General features: G+C 56.5%; 1 protein-coding gene across 1 annotated transcript in view; it reads left to right on the top strand.

Moving 5' to 3' along the window:
- EPHA10 (EPH receptor A10) overlaps nucleotides 1-21,586 on the top strand; it is a 41,139-nt gene extending 19,553 nt beyond the window's left edge. The window contains exons 6-17 of the mRNA XM_074894274.1: nucleotides 5,460-5,584; nucleotides 7,814-7,976; nucleotides 9,341-9,449; nucleotides 9,705-9,760; nucleotides 11,155-11,280; nucleotides 13,071-13,256; nucleotides 14,037-14,098; nucleotides 14,199-14,402; nucleotides 16,145-16,294; nucleotides 16,494-16,687; nucleotides 16,765-16,929; nucleotides 17,459-21,586. Of these exons, the coding sequence (XP_074750375.1) occupies nucleotides 5,460-5,584; nucleotides 7,814-7,976; nucleotides 9,341-9,449; nucleotides 9,705-9,760; nucleotides 11,155-11,280; nucleotides 13,071-13,256; nucleotides 14,037-14,098; nucleotides 14,199-14,402; nucleotides 16,145-16,294; nucleotides 16,494-16,687; nucleotides 16,765-16,929; nucleotides 17,459-17,573 (1,655 nt within the window). The 3' untranslated portion in view covers nucleotides 17,574-21,586. The remainder of the gene's footprint in view (nucleotides 1-5,459; nucleotides 5,585-7,813; nucleotides 7,977-9,340; nucleotides 9,450-9,704; nucleotides 9,761-11,154; nucleotides 11,281-13,070; nucleotides 13,257-14,036; nucleotides 14,099-14,198; nucleotides 14,403-16,144; nucleotides 16,295-16,493; nucleotides 16,688-16,764; nucleotides 16,930-17,458) is intronic.
- The last annotated feature ends 205 nt before the right edge of the window (nucleotides 21,587-21,791 follow it).

Genomic DNA, 21,791 nt, shown 5'->3' with positions numbered 1-21,791 from the left:
GCAGACTGCTCTTCAGTGGAGGTGTCATTCCTCATTAGGATCTTTGCTGTTCAAGGATGGATTTAGCTCTGGGAAGATCTTCTGTCTCCTGAGCTCAGGCTATTCCTGAGCCAGCGTACAGCTAGGGAGGGGCGAGCTTAACGAGGTCTAATAACGAGCTGTTCCTCCGGAGGCCCCTGCCTGGTGTGGGCAGAGGGCAGTGGGACTGGTGCTCAGGAGCTGCCTCCTCACCTGGAGCTTCAGGTCTGAGCTGGGGACGAGGCTGGGAAAGGGCAGCAAGTGCCCCGTCCTCTGTAGGGAGCGAAGCAACAAGTCCATGATACCAACCCCTGCCTTCGCCGCTGGCCTGTTTCATACAGCTTTTCCTCTGGGTAAGTGGGAATCTTGACCCCTTACTCAACGCTGTGTGCTCCTGAAGGAACTGAAATATGCCTAAAGAATATGGCATAATTAATCTTGTAATCTGTTCAAAATCAATGTCTCTTGTCAAGCTGTCGAGTCTCCGGATACAGATGGTGGCTCGGAATTAGCTGAGCAGCTGAGGCTCAGGAAGTTTCTTGAAACACTTCTATTTCTTGCTGTGGAAGGTGTCTCCTCCTGGGGCAGTGCCCGGCTGGAGCCGCAGGTGCCCGGGCGGCCCAGTCCCTCGGAGGGCAAGAAGTGGCGACTAACCTGGGACTACCAGCAAAGGGGCAGAAGGTCATCCCTGGGGGGGCGGCTTCTCAGGCTGGTTTGCCTGTAACACCCTCTTGGGCGAGAGCCCCCACTGCGAGGAGGCCTGTGTGGGGTGGGACGCGGAGCCACGGCTGGCACGGACGGTGCGTGGAGCCGCTCTGCAGAGTGTGCCCCGAGCCCTGAGCCCTGGGCCCCTCAGCATCAGAGCCCATCACAGAAGTGCCAGGGGGGCTGGAGATAAGGAGAAAGGAGACTTCGGGGGTGCCTGAAGCAGCGGGTGACTTCCTCTGCAGCTGCGATGCGATGGTCTCGGGGAAGTCATTTGCAGCAGCAGGGAAGCTCTGGCTGCAGATATGCAGATTCAGAGGAAAAATTAAACAAAGAAACAAGACCCCATTTAGCTGTCAGATCCCTGCTCCTCTAAATATAGCTCCGAGTGCATTTTCGCACTGCCCTTCCCCTTCAGCAGTCACAAGAGGGAATTAGCAGTTGTTCACTGTATTTGCAGGGAAAAAGAAAAGATGCTATTTAGTCTGCAGGAGGCAAAATTAATACTGTGTTTTTTCTAATCTGGCACCAGCATGGGACTAAATAAAAGTGTTTGAGGAGGGAACGGAGCTGTTTACCTGCAGGAGTAGAGCTGCATTAGCTATGTAAATGTACACTCTGGGACGATGTCATTTAAATTCCCGGCAGGGATCAGCTCCTACCTTAAAGGGCTTTTAAATCTGTTGCAGATTAATAACGCAGCCAGTGCCAAAATGCTTTCTCCTTTCCGAGGCTGGAGAAGCGGTCTGTGCTGAGTTAGGTCCTCCGAAGTCACCTCCTCTGTGCCCGCTTGGTGCTGGCGCGGCAGCACCAGCCCAGCCGGGAGCGGCGGTGGGTCCCCGGGATGAGCCGACCCTGGGGCGAGGGGTCTCTGCCCCCCGCGCAGCCAGAACCCACCCGAAGAGCTGCGTGGTAACGGGTGAGGCTGCTTCTCTGCTTTGGGAAGAAGGACCTGGGGCAGGAGCTGCCTGGGACGGTGCCCAGCGCATGTTCTGCGTTGGGGTGTTGGAGCTGGTGGCGGAGCGGGGACGGTGGCTCCCCCGGCATGAGCGGTGCCGCGGTGTTGGGGGGCGAAGGCGGGTTCTGGCCGTCCCGGCACAGCTCACCTGCTGCGGGGAGCGGCGGACGGGCACGGTCTGTTCTCCCTCGCTGGGTGTCTGCTCGGCCGCCCAGCTCCGGGAAGGTGTGGGGAGCGCTCCCGGGGCGGCGGGGGGGCCCGTCCTGCTGCCTGGCCGGCCGACGCTCTTGGCTCAGCTCCGTCTCGGAGCGCTCGTCCTCGCCCTCCCGAAGGGCCCCCGTTGGGCGTTGGATGCAGCGGGTCGTCCAGCGCAGGGACACACTGCCCACACCTAGGTTTATGCTTTTGCTGCCGGTACAGTGGTTAATTAAGAGGAGTAAACCCACATACGGCGGGAAGGAGTTTATAAAATCAGGCAGGGTGCTGAATAATTTAATGTTTGCTTTTTCAGAATAGAGGCAATGTTAGGGCAGCTTAAAATATTGATGGGAAACACATTTTTTTTCCACAGTGTGAAACGCTTTATAGTCTGTGTGGTTTTTTTTAATGTCTTTTAAACATGTTTGAGGCTAGTGCCTGCTTTTCTGGCATGTACCACGAGTTCTGCTCTACAGCCATCACTAAGTGAGTGTGATTTTTCGTGACGACTTTAACAGTCAGGACCACTCGTCCAGGTTTCTTCAGTCCATTTGCTACGTTCTGAGATGCAGGAGGGCACCTGGGCGATATTTTATTGATGGGCATCGTATAAAACAGCAAGGAGCACTTAACTTAGTTTACAGGAGCAAAACCCAGTTAAGTGTCAGGGCTGGCCTCGGCCACCTGGGTCACTTGTTGTTTCGTAAAACATGCGGCGACGTGCACTGGTGAGGAGGCCGCGGGCTCGTGGTGGGGATTACCCCGCTGTCCCAGCGACGCGAGCTGCGATCGTGCCCGTGTGCGCTCCTGTTTGTGCGTGTGGGTCAGCCTGTGTTTGTGAGACTGAAGAAAGTCGAGAATATTTAATTTTTTTATCTTGCTGAAACACTTCTTGCATATGAAAATCACTCTCACTACTCCACCCTGACAGCAAATGCCATATTACAGCTTGTGCTAGCCTAAACCTGGCTCAGGTGAAGTGGGAACAAGGAGCAGTTTGCAAGGTTTGGGGCAAAAGTGTGATTGTACTCGTTATTGGTGCTTGAAGTGTCCCGAGAGGATGGGGGCTTCCTGCTGGTCCCGGGGGGTGGAAGGTCTCTGGCGGAGGAGCGGAGGCTTTGCCGCGCGTGGGCGCTGCTGTATGGGCCGGCGTGAGGGGGACGGCAGCACCACGCGCCCGTGGGATTGCCGGGCGGGAGGGGTGTGAAAAGCGTGGGCAAAAAATGCGGGAGACCCGAAAGCGGTGAGGTGTTGGCAGGCTGCCGTGGGCAGGAGAGGTTCGCTCCGCGGGTGCCTGTGAGGATCCGTGGTGCTGCCGTTTGTGCCGATCCCCGCGGAGGCGGCGAGGCCTCGGCGTGTGTCTGTGCCGCGGGCACGTCCCGCTTGGCCTGGCGGGAGCGTTAATAACCTTTCTGCCTCGCTTCATGCTGCCGGGGCGAGCTTGCTCCCCCTCCTTTACACGTGGGCAATTCACTGTCCTTAAAGGTCAGCTCAGGCCAGTGTGTTTGGAGAATTTCTTCTGAAAAGGCCAGAGGCGGCGCAGCCAGGCTGCGAGGAGGAAGCTGTGGGCTCGCACGGCGTGGGGGCTCCCCGCTGCCCTTCGCGTCCTCTCGCTCCTTCAGCAGAAGGGACTTGGAATCAAGGAGCAAACCATCATGAATAAAACATCAGGTGGACTTTTTTCTTCAGCAAAGATTAATGAGCTGAGTAAAAAGTACAAAATTCCACAGATACTTAGGTTTACTTTCCAGGGGCTTGTTCTTCTCCACAGGAGTCTCTGGCGTAGCCAGGGTCCAGCAAACGTCCTGATTTGATGGAAAAGTGGGAGAAGCTGGAAACAGCTGATTTCCCCGTGCGGCTTCCACTGTGCCCACTGCAGGGCCGCTGGTGTAAGCGGGCGAATCACCGCAGCCTCTCCACCCTGCTGTGTTCTGGCCCCTGGTGCTTTCGGGATGAGCCTTGAGCCAGGGCAGCCCACAGCCGTGGTCGTGGGGGCTTCGCTGCCGCTCCCTGTGCTCTCCTCAGCTGGAGAGGAGACTTCCTGCCCCCCGACCAGGGCAGCTTGTGACACTGCCCCGGCAGAGCTGTGAAGGCCTTACTTGGCATGTTCAGCCACTGGCGAGGTCAGTTTGTCTAATCAATCCTAATCTTCTCTCTAATCAATCCAAAGCAGAACAAGGGACTCCAACAGAAGCTTTTATCAAGGCATCAAGTGCCAAGTTTATTTTCCCTACTAAAATATTTAGCGTCTTTCTTGAATAGCACCTTTGCAGCACAGACACCGACGTCCTGGCCGGTGCCAAGCAGCCCCGTCCTCCCTGCTCTCGGTGGCGAGCGCCCCGGCCGCGGGCAGACCATCCCGCCTGAGCCGCCGCTGCCGTGTCCCGGGCGGGCTCTGGGGGGGCTGCAGACAGTCTGACGGGCCTGGCTGTGGCTTTCAGCTGGCGCAGGAGGCAGAGGCTTTCGGAGAGGCTGCGGGGATGCTGCCTGCAGGTGGGGAGCCCGGTCAGGCAGTGCTGCTGCCTCTCAGCTGCGGGAGCCGCGCAGGGCCGAGCACAGCACAGCGGCACGAAGGCAGGAGAAGGTGGTCGGAGGAGGAGACGGCACAGAGGAGGCTCTGGGGAGGTGGAGGTGGGCGCAGCGGGGTGAGGAGGGCAGACCCTCCTCCAGCGAGCCCGCGGGTGGCTGGGACTGTGAGCTGCCAGCTCGTTTGGAGCCAAACCTGGTTAGAACGGGAATAGTTGGCAAGTGCATCTTGCGTAGGGAGATGAACTAAACGGGAGCACACATGCCAGGGAGGAAGATTCAGCGCGGAGCATGTGCTGACTAGAAATAACCAGCCAGCTCCTGGGGGGCTGCGCGTTTGGCAGCGGGTGGCGCGTCCTCCCGGCTCTCCGGGGCAGCGCGGGGCAGAGCCTCTGCCAGCACGGCTGGAGGTGAAGCCTTGGCATGTCCTACAAGCCCTCCTGCTCCGAGACTGTGTTTTGCATCTCCCAGAAATCCTGAGGAGCAGGTTCGGAGCACTGGACGTTACCTGGCACTCAGTCCCCTCTGCAGCAACGTGGGTGGAGGGTGCCTTTAGGAATTTTTGCTTGTTCTCAGGCGGAGCGTTACTAACTGCCCACAGATTACAAAGCCGTTGTATTTTACCACCATCTTCTCCCCTCGGATGATCACCAGCTTGGAGTTTTCCCTATTTCAGTCCTGGTTCAGAGAGAGGGAACCAGTGTCTGCAGAAGCAGCACAGTGAAGTTTTTACTGTGGCATCACAGGGCAGGAGCAGAAATGAAGTTACCACAACTGACACGGGACTCGCAGCCCAGATGAATGCTGAGAGGGTAGAGATAAAATTCCTTGTAACCTCTGATCTCCTGGTTGCGCTCTCTTGGCTGTTCAGAACCGAAGCGTCGCTGGCTGTGTCCCGGGGCTCTGCCCAGCCCTGGCTGGCTGTGCCGGGCCGGTGCAGGGGGGTTTGGGTGCTGCTGGCCGCAGGGAGGCACAGGGTGCTGCTGGAGCAGGAGGGGTGCTCTGCCCCCGGCAGCGCCGCAGTCACCCGCGGCTTTCCTCTTCGCTTTTTCAGCGCCGACTCCTGTCACCGACATCCGCACGGATAAAGTTGAGCAGAAGAGCATCTCCTTGTCGTGGCAGGAGCCGGGCTTCCCGACCCCCAACGGCACCGAGTACGAGGTCAAGTACTACGAGAAGGTAGGCCCTGGGGACCGACTCTGGCTCGCCGTCGTGCCCCAGCCCTTCCCCGCCGACTGCCGCCTACTTCCCTCAGGAGCTGGGGTGTTCCGCAGGGGGGTGTGTGTGGGTGTTCCGCAGGGGGGTGTGTGTGGGTGTTCCGCAGAGGGGGGTGTGCGGGTGTTCCGCGGGGGCGGGTGTGCGGGTGTTCCACAGGGGTGTGTGTGCGGGTGTTCCGCGGGTGCCCCCACTCCCGGTCACCGTTGGCCACATGAAGATTGAGCAGTGGGACAGGGCGAGGGTGCGCGTCTGCGGCCGGTGCCGTTGTGAAGATTTCCCTGGCACAGGAAGTGAGAGAAGCGCTTCAAATGGGGACCAGTAAGGTCTTTTCTTCTCCAATGGTGTTATGCAGTCTGCTTATGCAAGTTTCAGGAAATTTGGATTATTTGTAGAGTTTATGTTAATTAGTGGTTCTTTTCCCCCATCTGTGCAGCAAGATTTCATCCAGTCGTAATGTTGACATCTCCCTGGGAGAAAAAGTAAAGCTAATTTTTTTTTTTTTTTTTTTAATGCATTGGATGGCTTTTTTCAAGGACATTAGAAGTCTGAGATTTGGGTGCTTGCCATTAGCCAGCTAGACAGGGCCTGCTAGGCCATACTGGGTTTCTAAATCTTTGACGAGGTGACACCTGTATTCCTACCCTGCTCACTGGGAAAGGGTTGGACCTTCTGTCTTCAGTGGTTTAGGACTGAGGGCCACTGAACCCGTGACTTTGAGCTGTGAATGGCCTCCCACGCAGGAGGGGACGCAGGCAAACGTTTTCGTGACAGTCTCTTAATTTTAAAAATAGCTGTTATTTGACAGGTGTGGTAGGTTGAGAATTTTAGAATAAATACTGGTGGGCAGAGAGCAGGGACAAGGCTCTAAATCAAAATAAATGCAGTTTATGACACAGTTCCACAAATTACCTTATCTGCATGTGCTCAGGCTCGTTATGAAACTGATGACATGTCAAGCAAACTGTGCAGGTGACATGTTGGCGTTCTGTATTTAGAAACAAGCTACCTTGAAGCTGATTCATATTAATGTGATTTTCAGCATCTGATAGATTTGAAAGGAGGAATCTGTGGGTGAGGGCGAACGCTGAAGCCCGAGACGGTAATTCCTGTGCAAATGGGCTGCAGCAACAAGATACTCAGGGCATGTGAAATGAGGAAACGTCCTGCTTGGGTAGAGAATTCAAACGATAGTTTAGCAATTATTCCCTGAAATGGGGCTCTTGATGCTGACATGAAGATCAACTTCGTTCCTAATCTTTGCTTTTAAAGCCACGCTTTAGCTATGGAGATTCAAGGGGAGAAGCATATCAAATGGCAAATGCATTTCGCAGCGCTGTCCCTGGCCCCGGAGCGCGGTGTGTGGCTGCTGCCGGCGCTGGCCCACGGGGCTGGGACCTTCCTGGGGCTGGGACCGAGAGAGGCCGGGACTGAGGCCGCAGGACATGGCCTGGCCCCGCTGCTGGTGGAAAGTGGCCTCAGACAAGCCCAGTCCAGGACCGCACAGAAGTACCCGACATGGCTGAGAAAACCATCTCCGGTGGCGGCTGGGCAGCAGCGCGGGAGGTTCTGCAGGAGCTCGCGGGAGGGCTGGGGCTTGTTTTGCTTTGCAGCCGCGGGAAGCAGAGACACGGGGATCTGCTGCTCTGGCACGTAAAAGCGGCGCGAGTCGTCCCCGGAGCCCACCCTGCCTTCGCCGGCTGCAGGAGCGGGGCTGCCCCTCGTGCTCTTCCTTGGTTGAAGCAGAGGGGTCTGTAGGTCGCTGGGCAAGGGAATAAAATCCCGGGGAGCAGGACTGGTGACTCGGCCTGTGCTAACACACGTGTTTGCTCCAGGCCTTGAGCGGCCGTGGCAGGGGAGTGGGAAGCAGCCGGAGGGTTCCAGCAGCCAAGCCCCAGCGCGGGGCAGGCAGGAGGAAAGGAGCCATGCGGGGTGGCACAGCTGCTCCCCACCGCCACGTCCTCTGCCTGTCTCTGCAGCGATCATCTGGCTCCATCTGCCATTTCATGTGACCTTTCCGTGTAATTTCTATTAATGAGACATCTAGTAAATGTATTCTTTCTGTTGAAGGTTTTATGTTTAGATAGACTGTCCTGATGGGACCCGGAGGCGAGGCGAAGATAGAGCTGTGCTGTGCCTGCTCCCCGGCGCAGCTCAGTCCCGCTCGATCTCGGGTATCTCATTATTTCACAGGATCAGAGAGATCAAAGTTACTCAACCGTGAAAACCACATCAACAGCCGTGACGGTCAATAACCTGAAGCCTGGCACCCTCTATATTTTCCAAATCCGGACATCTTCCTCGCCGGACTACGGGAACTACAGCCCTAGTATTGAAGTGGAGACGCTGGCGGAGTGTAAGTGCGGGCCAGGCTCGTCGTCGCGCACCCGCCTGCGGATGTGGGGCTCCGTGCGCTGAGCCGGGGGGATGCTGCTGCTTGCGGGTCCTGCCCCAGATGCTCTCGGTTTTGTGGAGCAGCGGCTGTTCCTCTGGTTCTGCCGCTCCGGGTCTAAGAGCAGGTACTTCCCAGGACTTGCTTTTAATTGCATTTTGCTGTTTGATTTTAACAAGGTTGCTCCTGCCAGCCTGCCTGTCCTGAGGCGTCTGTCCTCACTCGTCTCGGCGCAGCGTCAGTGAGGGCGGCCGGGCTCTGGCTCCTCGCTGGTGCAGAGCCTGGGGATGGGCTGTCTCTGCTCTTGGACTGAGCTTGCCCAAGGACGTGCTTGGCAGAGCCATAGTGACTGGGGGTTGTTTTGCCTTGGCGTGATGTTGGTGCTGGGACAGATCTCGCCAGGTCCCTTTTGTGGGGCCACCACGCTGGCACTGGAAGGGAGCCAGCCTTGGTCCCTGCTGGCGTAACTGCCGAGGGCAGGACCCTGCCCGGCTCCGCAGAGCAGCGCAGCCCATGGCGAGCCTGCGCAGAGGCAGCGAGGCCGGCCCGGACGCCCCGCTGGCCCTGGACACGTGCGCCAGGTGGGAGACGGCTGCTCACCCCCACTGCCGTCCTGGCTCGCGAGGCACTTGGCTTGTTAGCCGCGTGGCTGGATAAGGTCAGCCAGCATCAGGGCTGTGGGCTGGGGCTTTTCCTTTTCGGTTTCCATTCATAACTATAGTCCAGAAGCATCTTATTTCACTGACTGAAAGAGTGCTTGGAGAGATGGTAGGGCTTCAGCTTAATAACCCACTCTGGCTGGAAATGAAAGCTCTGAGATGGCTGGCTCAGTACGACTCTCACAGATTGTGTTTAACAGGGCTTTAAATTGCATCCATTTGCCACACAGAAGACATTTTCAGAATGAATTGAAGCCAATAAAAATTTTATATAGAACGTAGCTTTCTAATACCCCTGTTTGCAAAAGCAGGAAGGGAAGGGATTAATGTGATGAAGGAAAACTATTTGTAAGTCATAAATTTTAATATGTCCCTCCGATAAACAGGAACCTTTCCTCAGCGCTGATTAACAAAGCCAGGAGGCTGGTGTGGCAGCGCGGGGTTTGCTCCGTCCGCACCTGCAGCGCTGCCCTGCGTGTTGGTCTGACTGCAACAGCTCGAGCTTTTAAAACTGAACCAGAGTGTGAATTGCTGTGAGGATGGTGAAAAGTAGCCTGGCGCTGCGGGTGAATCGTTCCACAGCCTTGCTGGAGGACGCGGGCTGGGGCTGCCCCGTGCCCTGGACCTGCCCCGGGGCGCGTTGCTGACCCACTCTGCTTCCCCCCGCAGTGACAGTGGCCTCCAGCGAGCAGAACCCCGTCCTCATCATCGCAGTGGTGGCCATCGCGGGGCTGACGGTGCTGGTGTCCATGGTGATTGGCGTCATGGTCTGGAGGAGGTGGGCAGCGCGGGGCTGAGCCGGGGCTCGGGCCGAGGGGGTTTGAGGCTGGGGCCGGGGAGGGGGCCGACGCGAAGCCCCCGCAGAGCTGCCCCCGGGAGCGGCGCTGGCTCCGAGTGCGGGACCTGGGTTGAACCGCGAGCGGGATCCTCGTGCCGTGGGGCTGGACTCCGCTCCCGAGCGCTGCGATTTCAGGCTTGTATCTGCAAGAGGCTGCTGCCCAGATAATGGTGCGTGTCTTCCTTCTTGTTGCAGACAGTGCGGGTACAGCAAAGCCAGCCAGGATGGGGACGAGGAACTGTACTTCCACTGTAAGTGAAGCCTGGCCACTGTGTGGGGATCCCTGTATTTACTGCTATTAATAACCCTGCTCCTGATAAAGCAGCCCCGAGTCCTTGCTTTTGAAGCGCTGTCATCCTGCATTATCCCAGAGCAGGGGCTCGGCACAGCGAGGCTCTCTGGGGGCAGCGGGCTTGACAGCTTCATAAGCCAGTGTCCGTCCTTCCCGCACACAGGTCACTGCCGTGCCGAAGGAGTCGGGGATGCTTTCAGCTTTCCACAGGGCGTATGAATTATTCTGTCTGCTTTTCACAAACGGCTACATGAGAATACAGCTTTGTTTTCTGGGGCTACTCTTGATTATTGAGCAGCAATAATTTTACAGACAACAGTTGTCAAAGGAAGTTCAGATGTCAGGATTGATGAGTTTATTTGACTCCTGAAATATGCCTCTGAAGCGCACACATGCTCTTCAGCTCCCTGAAGCATTTCAGAAGCAGCAGAGCCCACGTGCTTCTCGGGTGCAGCTCGGCTGTTTCTCCTGGCTTTGCAGGGCCTCGCGCCGCTGAGCTGCCCTTGGGAGTTTGCCGAAGGTTTTCTGGGCAGGGCGAGGGGAGCGCAGCAGCCGCCTGGCCCTGGGAGGGCGGGTGGAGCTGAGGTGGAAGGGGGAAGCCTTGCATGGTGTGACCCCCCCCAGGGGCAGCAGGGCTCTGCCGTTTGCCCGTGTGCTGGTCCTGGACGGGCCAAGCAGCTCGTGCAAAACATCCCTCGTCCTTCTTGCCTTGCCCAGGGAGAGGAGGAGACGCTGCAGCGCTCTCGCAGGGGCTTCGGCTGTTGTTTTGGCTGTTTGTTTTCAGGAAACGCGAATTAGGGTTTTGAGGAAGCCCTGGCAAGCGGGCGGCTGTTTCTGCTCCGGAGCTTTGCGAGGGCTCCCGTGAGCGGGTCAGCCTTGTCTGTGTGGTCCTGGACGGGCTCCTGGGCAGGGTTGCTCGCTGTGCAGCAGACATTAGGTGCCTGTGGGTGGTATTTTGGGAGGTATTTTGCTGCCCATGCTGCAAATTGAGGGGACCTGGAATATGGCAGCTGTTCGTGAGTGTAATTCTCTCTTCTAGAGTTCTTGGAAATGGAGATGATTTGGATACTTGAGGATTAGCACGGGTGGCAGACAGGCTCTGGCCGGAAGGGAGCTGCACTAGAGTGAAAGAGCTGCTGCCCTTTGACCCAGGGGTTGTGGCAGTGGAGCGGAGGAGTAGGTTCATTTAATGCCACAGGAAATTTCCTAGGAACCTTAAAGCCGAGACTTTTGCTGTCACGTTAGTCATGCCAGCAGACCTGGAGGTGGATAACCTGCGAGGGTGTTTCCCAGGACAGGCAGGGGGGAGCTCTGCTGAGCCTTTCTCACACGCCCTTTCTGCCTTTCCTGCAGTTAAAATACCGACGAGGAGAACGTACATCGACCCCGACACCTGCGAAGACCCCATGCAGGCCGTGCACCTCTTCGCCAAAGAGCTGGATAACGCCAGTATTAAAATTGAGAGGATCATTGGGACAGGCAAGTTCCCCAGCGGCGGCCGTGCCGCGGTGGCCGTGCCCGGGCTGTGCATGCCCCAGCTGGAGCCGTGGCAGCGCCGGGCACGCGGGGCCATGGCGGGGCCGTCACCTTGGTGCTGCCCGAGCCGTGGTGCCGTGGGCGCGTGCCGGCCCCCCGCTCTGCCCGCGGGCTCTGCCCGTCTTGCCGGCGTCTCCCAAAGCTGCTCCTCATCCTCTGGCACCCTCAGTGCTGCGACCTTTGCTCTTGCCCTTGTCCCGGGGGGCGGCGGGGAGATGGGAGTGGGGCTGGTGAGTGTTTTGCTCAGGAGCTTGATTTCGCATTCCCGGCCGGTTTTCTGAGGCACTAAGTACAGCCAACCGAGTGAAGCGCAGACCAGAAAGCATCAGCAATTATCTGCATCTGGGCAGTTTGACAGCAGCATGAAAACTATTTATAAATATGTGAACCTAATGATTTATTGATTTTCATCATCTTCACTGCCTAAAACTTAAAAGCAAATTAAAATCCCCTCACTGGGCCCTAGAGCCTTAATCGCTAATGTGTGCCAGAACATGGGAAACACGATTATTCTTTGTCGTTTCTTTTCCTAAAGATAAATTCAGCTGCAGAAAAAGAAGAGGTGGAGGAAGGGAAGAGGGAAGGGCTTGCCCGCCAGCTTAAAGGACAGTGTTGAAGGGAAGAGGACACTGAGGAGAAGAGGAGGTTATCTTTGTAGCTGCTGAGTGAAGCAGCTGAGAGTAACCCCACATACCTTTCAGAAGCAAATTGGTGTTTGAAAAAATCAAGAAAAATTAGTCAGGAAGACATTTAAATAGAAGGAATTTGGGAGTGCATTTGTCTCACTGCTGACCTAACAAGTAGCTGGCTTTCAAATCAATAAAGCTTTTCATAGCTACACATTTTTTGCTGTAAAGCCAATATTGGCCTTTTATGTTATGAATTTGGTAGCTGCTGTTGTCAGGCGCGTGGCTGTGCAGAGCGGGATGTTCTGCAGGAGCCCTCCTGGCCACGCAGGCTCCGTTCCGCGGGACACAGACCTGGCCTGTGCCGAGCTGAGATGCAGAGGGGGCCAGGCCCAGGAACGGGAACTCGGTGGCTGGGGGTTTATCTTCTTTTCATGGGAAAAAGTGCAACATGCGCTTGAGCAGAGTGTGGAGAGAATGGCTTAGAGGTGTAGGCAGAGGCAGAAGAAATTACAGTGCATTATCACCCATTTTTAGTATCACATGCTGATACTAAACTTGTTTGAAGGGTTGTGTGCTCAGCAAAGGTGGGGGAAGGTGGTGAAACAGGCTCTGCGGGGGAGCTGCAGCCTTGCCGGGCTCCGCGTTCCCAAGCTTATGGACTGGCAAATCCTCTGATTAACGATGGGAAAGTCTTGCTTGTCTCCGCAGCAAGACACACCAGTCATGCTACAGAAATGCACGTTACGGTCCCAAAGCAAAGAAAATATACCCTAAAGGGAAGCTGACTCCCCAGAGGAGGACTGCTGCCCTTTGCTTTGTAGCAGTTGTGTACATATATATATATATATATATATACACACACATATATAAAACCTGTCTTTATAGTGCATTGCACCAGCTCAGTAAAACATCGCCCTTACACAATGGTACCGAAAGCTGTGAGGAAGCCTGAGGCCAGCTGGGAGGTCGCTTGTTCCTGCATGGTCTGGAGGTGGCAGAGGGATCTGGGCGATGGGGGCTCCTCTGGGGAGGCGGGGTGCAAGCAGGGGGCTGCCAGGGACGTCCTGCCCAGGGTGCGGTTTAACTCGTGTCTCTGCTGCGCAGGAGAGTTCGGAGAGATCTGCCGGGGGTGCCTGAAGCTGCCCAGCAAGCGGGAGCTGCCGGTGGCCATCCAGACCCTGCGGGCAGGGTGCTCGGAGAAGCAGCAGCGCTCCTTCCTGGCAGAGGCCTGCACCATGGGCCAGTTTGACCACTCCAACGTCATCCGCCTGGAGGGGGTCATCACCAGAGGTGTGGGGGGTCATCACCAGAGGTGTGGGGGGTCATCACCAGAGGTGGGGGGGGTCATCATCAGAGGTGGGGGGGTCCCAGGCTGGACGACACGGGGCAGTGCGCTTCAGCTGTTGCTTTAGAGTGATGACCGGGTGCCAGAGCTGCAGCACTGTTGGCTCTTTGGAAATGGGGTGTTTCCTCATGTGTTGGCTATTTTAGCGATTTGGTGATTAACAGAAGGCTTACAGCTAGATTAATAAATCCAGGTAGTAGGACTGGCTTAGCTGCAAAACTGTGCGCTCTTAATAAAAGCAAATTGAAGTGAGGCTTTGTTGGTAAAACAGATGACACTGGCTGCTCCTGGCTCTTGTGGGAGTGTGCGCTGAACTAGTCTGCAGATGCTGTAGTTAAGTAGATATTCATGTAAATCCAAAGAAACGTGAGCACACATGCTGATTTTAACTGGCCTTTTTATTGGGTAAGGAAGTATTTATCCTGAGTCTTGGGCTGAGCTGGTTGCTCTTGCTTTCACGGGGCAGTGCTGTCCTCCTCTGTGACATGGTTCAGTGTCCTGATAAAAGGACCATCTGGTTGGGATCCAGTGGGATCCCCGCTGGGAACGACGGGAAAGCCTCGGACCCGCTGCTCGTTGCAAACTGAGCTAAAGCCCTTGTCTCCCTTGGCAGCCCGGCAGCGCAGGCTGACCACGCGGGAGGTTGGCACCCGCGTTTCTAACAGCGTTAGAGCTGCCCGGGCGATGGGCAGGACTCACGCGGGGCTCCTTGTCTGTCCGTGCAGGGAGCACCATGATGATAGTGATGGAGTACATGGGGAACGGCCTGCTGGACTCTTTCCTCAGGGTGAGTGACTGCGGGGCTGCGCCGGCGCTCGGCTGTGCCAGCAGTGTCCCCTCGGACTGGGTGTTACTCACCGCTGGCTTTTCCTCCTCCTTTGTTACAGAAACACGAGGGACAGTTCACGGCCACCCAGCTCGTTTGCATGTTGCAGGGGATTGCCTCTGGCATGAAGTACCTGGCAGAGATGGGCTACATACACAAAAGCCTGGCTGCCCACAAAGTCCTCGTGAACAGCAGCCTGGCTTGCAAAATCACTGGTTTCAGACGGCCACAGGAGGATAAGATGGAGACCATCTTCTCCACCATGGTAAGCTGCATTTCCAAATTCTATTTTCAATATTCCCTGAAAGCAAAATGCTGACAGAATGGCTGCAAAACCCCCGCAGAGGTGGATCTCCCTGGCTGCAGCGCACGGCCGTGGCCAGGAGCGCTTGGGCTGGGGCTGGTGTCACTGGAGAGGTTTGCAGCCTGCTCCAAATGCTGAATGAGGATCAGATCCAAAGCAGGGAGCTTCCACAGGTGGAGTTAATAAGACAAGTAGCAATTCTACTCCAGAACCAGTATTTTTCTTAGGCTCCCATTTCCTTCCTCATGTATGAATGCGGGCTCTGCATCTTAACAGCTCCTTTCTCAGCTGGAAATCAGACCGTTCAGCCGGGGAAGCTCGCAGCAGCTGCCCGGCTCCGCTCTCCCTCTGGCCGCAGCCCTGCGCGAGCTGCCAGAGAGGCGGTGGGTGGCTGGAGGCAGCCCTGGCAGCCTCGGGCTTCCTTACGTCGTTTTATCACTTGTAATGAAATTCATGGTTTTCAATTAAGAATTTAAGTCCTGCTACATTCACACTTATGCCTCGTCAGCTCTGCTAGCCCGTTCATCTCCTGAGCGCCTGCAGAAGCTGCCTGTGGGCGCGGGGGCTGCCCCTGCCCCCCGGGCTGGGCTGGCACCCCGAGACCCCCCACCCCTCGCTGCAGCCTCCCCCTCCCCGCTCTGTCACACACCACTTCAGCGTGTCTCACTTGAGGGCACGTTGATGCATTTTAAAGTGCAGAGCAATAAGACGTGTTTTGCTCGGTACCCTGCAGTCGCTCGGTATCAGCTGGGGCTGTTAGCGCATCGCATTAGCCAGGCATTAATATTTTAAAGAGCATTGATTTCTCAATCCAGTGAGCACTTAGTGTTTGCAGGGAGCATTGGGCAGCGCCAAGGAGGCAGCAGCTGATGTGTGCGGGGACCTGGCGCCCGTGTCCTGGTGCGGGGTGTGGGCGTCCGGGGCCAAAGAGCCTGTTTGTGGGGTTTGGCCACGCTCTGCCCGGATCTGCGGTCGTTTGCCAGCTCCGAGCGGGCCGGTGGCAGAAGGAGTCTTGGAAAACTCGGTCAGCCCTCACCACTAGTGGCAGGGAGGCAGGCTCAGCACCACCGGCCCCAAGAGTCCTGCCGAAGCGCACACCCCCTCGCCGGACGGGGCGAGCGCTGCCTGGGGGCCGTGGCTCAGCCGGGGCTGCCGTGCCGGGAGCTCTCGCGCAGAGCTGCCGGCTGAGCCGGGGCCGTGGGCAGCCCAGCAGCAGCCCCGGCTTCTCCCACCATGGTGCAGCGAGGCCGTGGCTTTGGGGTCAAGGTCTCCCCGCTGTTAATTACAATTAGCTGCGGTGTCTGTCACCTGCTTCCTCTAGTGCATCCAGAGGGCTCTGCAGATGCCGAGACGGGGATTGCTAATTAGAGAGCAAGCCAGGGTGCAGGGACTGTGTGTTTGAGCAGCTCTGAAAGGGTTTTCATTAAACATTAATTATGAAATTCATCAGCTCTTCCCAGAGACAGTCTCCTTTCCCATTAATATTTCAGGACTCGCGCTCCCATGTAGCATACAGTTGCATGGCCATTTTAAAACAAATTGAGGCAAAAGTTTTCTCTCAGTACTAAACCTGCACGTGGCACGTGGACTTGCTCGGTGTCCGCCCTGCGGTGCCGGGCAGGGCAGGAGAACACCCGGGAGCCGCGTGCGTGGGCTGCGTCCCGCCGTGCCAGCATGTCGTTTCTCCCCCTCTGCCCCTGCAGCGTGGGAAGAGCCTGGTGCTGTGGTCGGCCCCCGAAGCCATCCAGTATCACCACTTCAGCCCGGCCAGCGACGTGTGGAGCTTCGGCATCGTCATGTGGGAAGTCATGTCCTTCGGCGAGAGGCCCTACTGGGACATGTCCAACCAGGACGTGAGTCCCGGCGGCCGCGCGGTAGATGACGACGGTGCCATTGCTAACGGTGTGCAGGTGGCTCCGCAGTGCGCGGAGGAGCTGCTGCGACTCCCAGGCTGGGGATGAGGAGGGAGGTTTGCCCCAGGGCTTTGCCTGCGACCTGCATCGCGACGCCCGTCCCTGTCCCCTCACCTCCTCCGCCCTCCCACCACTGCAGGTGATGAAGGCTGTGGAGGACGGGTTCCGCCTGCCCGCCCCGGTGAACTGCCAGCCACCCCTCCACCAGCTCATGCTCGACTGCTGGCAGAAGGACCGCAGCCAGAGACCCAAGTTCTCGCACATCCACAACGTCCTGAGCAAGTTGGTGCAGAGCCCAGAGCCCCCAAAGTGCCCCAGCTCCACGTGCACCAGGTGACCACCCTCTCGCTCCGCCGGTCGCCCCCTCCGCCGTGCCCTGCTCCGTCCTCACTGCCCCGTTTTGTCGGCAGGTCCCACAGCGCATCCATCCCCCTCACCGAGCGGACCTTCTCGGCCTTCCCGTCCTTCAGCTCCGTTGGCGAGTGGCTGGAAGCGATAGAAATGGGCAGGTACAAAGACAACTTCACTGCTGCGGGCTACTGCTACCTGGAATCGGTGGCCAGGATGACAGCCCAGTAAGTGAACTGGTTTCCTGGCTGTAACCTCGTGTCGCTGGGCGCAGCGTGAGCGAGCTCCACTCTGCAGTCGCGGTCAGGCCTCACTGAACGGGACAGACCTTCCAAAGCCCATCCGTGAGAGCTCGCGGGCGCGGGTTGGGCTGCCTGTGCTGTGTGTCTCGGTTGCTGATTCTGGAAGCTGAGATTTAAACCTGGAGTTTGTGACTTTAACCTCTCGTTTCTGACAGAGTGGTGTTGTCTGTCCCTTCCAGAACGCAGAGCCAAATCTAAGGCAGTTCCCTGACAGCCCGTAGTGGGGCAGCGCGGGGTGGCGGGGCCAGGGGCCGTCTGGCACCTAGTGTGCTGTGGGCTCCTCTTACCCCTGGGTTCCTGCTCGGGTTCCGTGTCGCTTTGGCTGGGTCAGGAGGTTGGGGACTTCGTGCTGGCAGGTCGGAAACCTGCGCTGCCCTTGCCTGGAGCAGTTGGTGTCGGGACGTTTTACCGCTCGGGTTTGTTTTTCCCGGCTGACATGGGGCTCATTTTGCAGAGACGTCCTCAGCCTGGGGATCACGCTGGGGGAGCACCAGAAGACCATCCTGAGCGGGATCCAGACCCTCCGGGCCCAGGTGATCCAGATGCATGGCCGAGGCGTGCAGGTGTGAAGCAGCCCCCCCGCAGAGGCGCGGAGCTCCCGGGGAGGAGGCGGCCGGCCGGCCCTGCCCGGACCAGACCCCTGAGACCACGTGGTTTCAGGTGGGATGTCGGAGTCACTGGGCTGCTGCCAGACAAGTCATTCCACATGGCAAGAGAGCAGGGCCTCCTGTCCCCTGTGCCGGGGAAGCCAAGGATTCCTGGGACGCGTGCACATGCCTAGGTGGATGTGGCTCTCCCTAGCACTGTTTTGTAAGATGAGTCAAACTGTAATGATGCCATTTCACGTGGTAATTAGGTTAACAGGGTGGACGGACCTTTGCGCACTGTCTTAATCCAGAGCTGACAGCATTTTCGTATCTAGCGTCCTGCTGGTGAAATCCATCGGTATTTTTATACAAGCTGACATGTTCTAGCAACCCCTCAAGGAGCTTTTGTTGCTTTTATTTTTAGAGACTGGAGCACAGCTCACGCCTAGTGCCCAACTTCTGGAAGGTGACTTTCCCCATCTGCTGTGCTGAAGGAAACTCTTTCCCAGCCACGTCCCTTCTGCTCCAAGACTTACTTCCCTCAATCTTGACACCACAGTTGGTGAACAAAACCAAATATTCTCCACTAAAGTGCAGAGCAAGTGGTGCTGAATGTTTCTAAGGCTCTCTTGACAAGACCATTTCAGAGAAAGAAATGAAAAGCTTTGAAGAGAGCCGTGGCCAAGAGAGGTCAAGCAGTGGAGCCCTTGGGCTGCCCTGCTGATGCTCTCTGCCTTCGCTGCCTTTTGTGCAGGTCCCGTCCCTCGTTTCGCTGCTGGAGCCCTGCAGTGGGTGGGAACTTGCAGACCGGAGCAGCAGCAGGCAGCACGCTGCTGCCCACGTGCCGGCGGGGCCCACAGCCCCGTGCGGGACTGATGCTGAAGCATCTGCTGCTGCTTTGGCCTCTTCCCTGCTTCCTGTCTTGCAGTTCTGTGGGCAGAGCATCCTGCATCTTGCCTTCGCTGCCTTCGGGGGCAGAGCCTGGGCTCTCCCTGCTGCCAGCCCCGCTGAAGCATCCCCCTCGGCAGCGTCCGCTCTGACCGTTGCACCTGCGGGACCCCTGAAATCCTGCCGTGCAGTCGGGGCAGACCTGGGCATAGCAGCACTTTATTTTGTTGCACACTGGCAGTTCCCTCTGATGCAGGCCTGGTCCCTGACGGAAGACATAAATAGCATCAGCTTAATAATACAAGTTTCCTTGAAGTTAGTTAATTAAATGGGTCTTTGAAGCCTTGCGCAGTTTTGTAGGCCTTTTATTATCATCTGTAAGTATTGCAAGTGAATTATTAATGATGAAAGGCAGATTTACAAAGGGAATGAATACTGTGGGATGTTCACAGTGCGGCTAAAAATCTGTTTGAGTCAGACGCTCCTATTAGCCTGCTCCCAGAGGATGAGGATCTCAATGGCGATGGAGCGAAGGGCCCTAAGGCAGCCTCTCACGGGGCCTCCTTCCGCTCTCCCGGTGCCGTGGCCGGGCAGAGCGGCGCGGCTGTGGGCGCTGGGGGCCGTCCTGGGCGCCTCCGCAGGACACGTTGCTGTAGGGATCCAGCTCCTGCCTAGTGACGCCTCATCGCAGTGGTTTCCTTTTCACCGGCCCTTGGGCTCTTCTGGCTCGGCTGCTTGGCCAAGCTGGGTCCAGGGGTGCTCAGGACTGATGAGATTTCATTTCTTTCAGATATTTTAGCTTGATTGCATCAGAGATCAGAACTCTGCCTGAATTTCACCAACCAGTGGTCTCAAGAAGGTGCCAGCTGATGTCAGTTTATCAATTTTCTGCCCCGTGCCGGTGTTCCCAGGCAGTGCTGTGGTGAGCACCAACATGCTCCCAGCCTCTCTCGGGTCCCTGCGTGGACAAGGACACCTTCCCCCTCACAGGTTTTGAGCTCCCGGGAGCGTGAGCCAGCGCAGCCACGCGTGTGCAGGGCTGGAGGCCAGAGCGCTCGTCCTGCGGGACCCGGAGCCGCTGTCGCTCTGCGGGCACCGATGGAGCCGCCCTGGCAGCAGGGGAGTTTGCTGCTCCCCAGGGTAAACAAGCTCTCTCCTTTCTGCCACCTCAGCCATTTAAACGACATTCCCCAATGTCACTTGGTTAGTTTTATAATGAAAATAATTTGTCTTCAAGTTTGGCTCTTGTCCGGTCTGGTGGGTCACTTGCCATCTGCTGTTTTACACCCAGAAGAGTAATAATGGTGAACCGAACCCTTCATTTGGTAGAAATGCCAGATCCCAAGGATCAAGTGCAATTTGTTACGCTCTTTATGTTTACATTTTATCTATAGAGAAAGTCTGTTCTAGTTCTCTAGGCAGGGAGTTGAACCAACTTGATCCCGGTCCTCCCCCCCGGCTCTCGTCCTGTCCGTGGGGACGCAGGGAGCTGCGCCGGGAGGTCACTGCCGAGGGGCTGCCTCCAGGTGGGTGCAGCTGCTGTCAGGGAGGTCTGGGGAAACCCAGGGCTTGGTGACAAGGTGACAGGGTGCTTCCGAGTCTGGGAAAGAGACCTGGCCGTGAGCAGGCAGCAGCACGTTCCTCTTGAGCCCCCAGAACAGACCCTGTCTCCGAAGTGACGGGTGTGAGGAGGGGCCGGCTGTGGGTGCCACCCGCGGCCGCTGCTCCTCAGCCCCTCTGAACACTGAGCAGCTGGAGAGGGAGAAACCTCGTCCCTGGCTGGGGAGAGATAAACCTCAGCGCAGCTTATCTCGAGTCAGGGCAGCTTCTCCGGGGCTGCGGTGACCGGTGGCTCGCCGGGAGCCGTGCGGGCAGGGGTCCCTGCCCTCGCCCCAGCTTCCTCTGCCCGTCGCTCGTGGAACCGTGGTGCTCGCTCTCTGCTGGAGCGCTGCAAGTGAACGAGACCATCCTTCAATCATTTCTTTAGTGTTTCCCCACTGAATTGGGCTCCCATAGTACCTTCTCCAGCACAATCAGAATTGAAGGTGTAATTTCTTTCAGTCTCTCTCGCTGTTCCCAAAAGAAATTCAGTGTTTAATTACTTTTCTGACTTGCTCTGGTGAGGGACGTGGCTGTGGTGTTTCAGAAAGCCGTTTCTTTTAGACGGTGGTTCTGGGGACGGGACCATGCTCTAACTCAGCAGAAACGAGATATTTGCTCTCCTGGCCTCTACTTCAAGAAAGAAAAGTCCATAATGGCAGTATGCTTTCTAGCCTAGCTTGTTGCAACAATAAACACTTTTAATTGAGCTCCTCATCAACACTGAAGACAATAAACTGAGCAGATTAAGCTATAGATAGTTATGATTTTAAAATTAGCTTACATCCTCTCAGCACCTCTCTTTGGGGAAGTATTCAATGCCTTATAATTAAATTAATTAGCAACACTGTTCTGAAGCTGCTTCACAGAGGGAAATGCCTCAGAACTCTTTCAGTCTCTTTGCCCATCCAGCCCCTGTGATGGTGGAAGGCTCCTGCCTCCTCCCTTGGCCGTGGGGAAGCCCCGATGAGTTAGAGGAGCAGAGTGCGTGTGTCTAAGCCGCTCTTACATGGCAGGGAAGCGCCCGGAGGCAGCCCCCACCCCTCGGCGTGTCCCGTGGCCTGTCGGGGCCGTGAGCCTCTAAAGCCAGAACAGGGGGAGCTCCGGCCGCAGCTCGGATGGGGCAGGACACGTGGCTTTGTGATCCCAGCACCTGCAGCCCCCCCTTCCCGAAGCCAAAATGGGAATCAAGTTGGTTCATCTCCAGATGCGTTTTGATATTCATTAACCACATGTTATATACTGTAAATACATACTTGAGAAGTCAATATATATTTTTATAAGCTTGAAACAAATGTAATATAATATCATAAGGGACACTGTGTACATTTCATGTTTGAACTATAGTCAGACATCTCCAGGGAATCACAGTTGGTTTGGAATAGTTAATAATAATAATAATAAATGGTAATAAAGATCTATTGACATTTTTGTTAATTTTGTATTTATTGAATTATGTTTGAAGATTGCAATAACGAGATATCTAAATACCTAAGTAAAAACAACCACTCGTTCTGCCCTGGCTTGTCTGTGTGGGTCATTTCAGGGGTTCTGATGAGAAGTACCGCTGCAGCAAGGGCGGCAGGGAAGGACTAGTTCTAGTAGCAGCGAGGTGTGAAATGATGCAGTTTTATTAAAAAGCACGTGTGTGAGGATGAGAGCCTTCGCTCCTGCTGCAGAGGTGGCAGCAACAGTGGAACTCAGGATGGTGGT

The sequence above is a fragment of the Strix uralensis genome, chromosome 25 (genome assembly GCF_047716275.1).
Source record: "Strix uralensis isolate ZFMK-TIS-50842 chromosome 25, bStrUra1, whole genome shotgun sequence".
Lineage (NCBI taxonomy): Eukaryota > Metazoa > Chordata > Aves > Strigiformes > Strigidae > Strix > Strix uralensis.
This window is presented reverse-complemented; position numbering and strand designations above follow the sequence as displayed.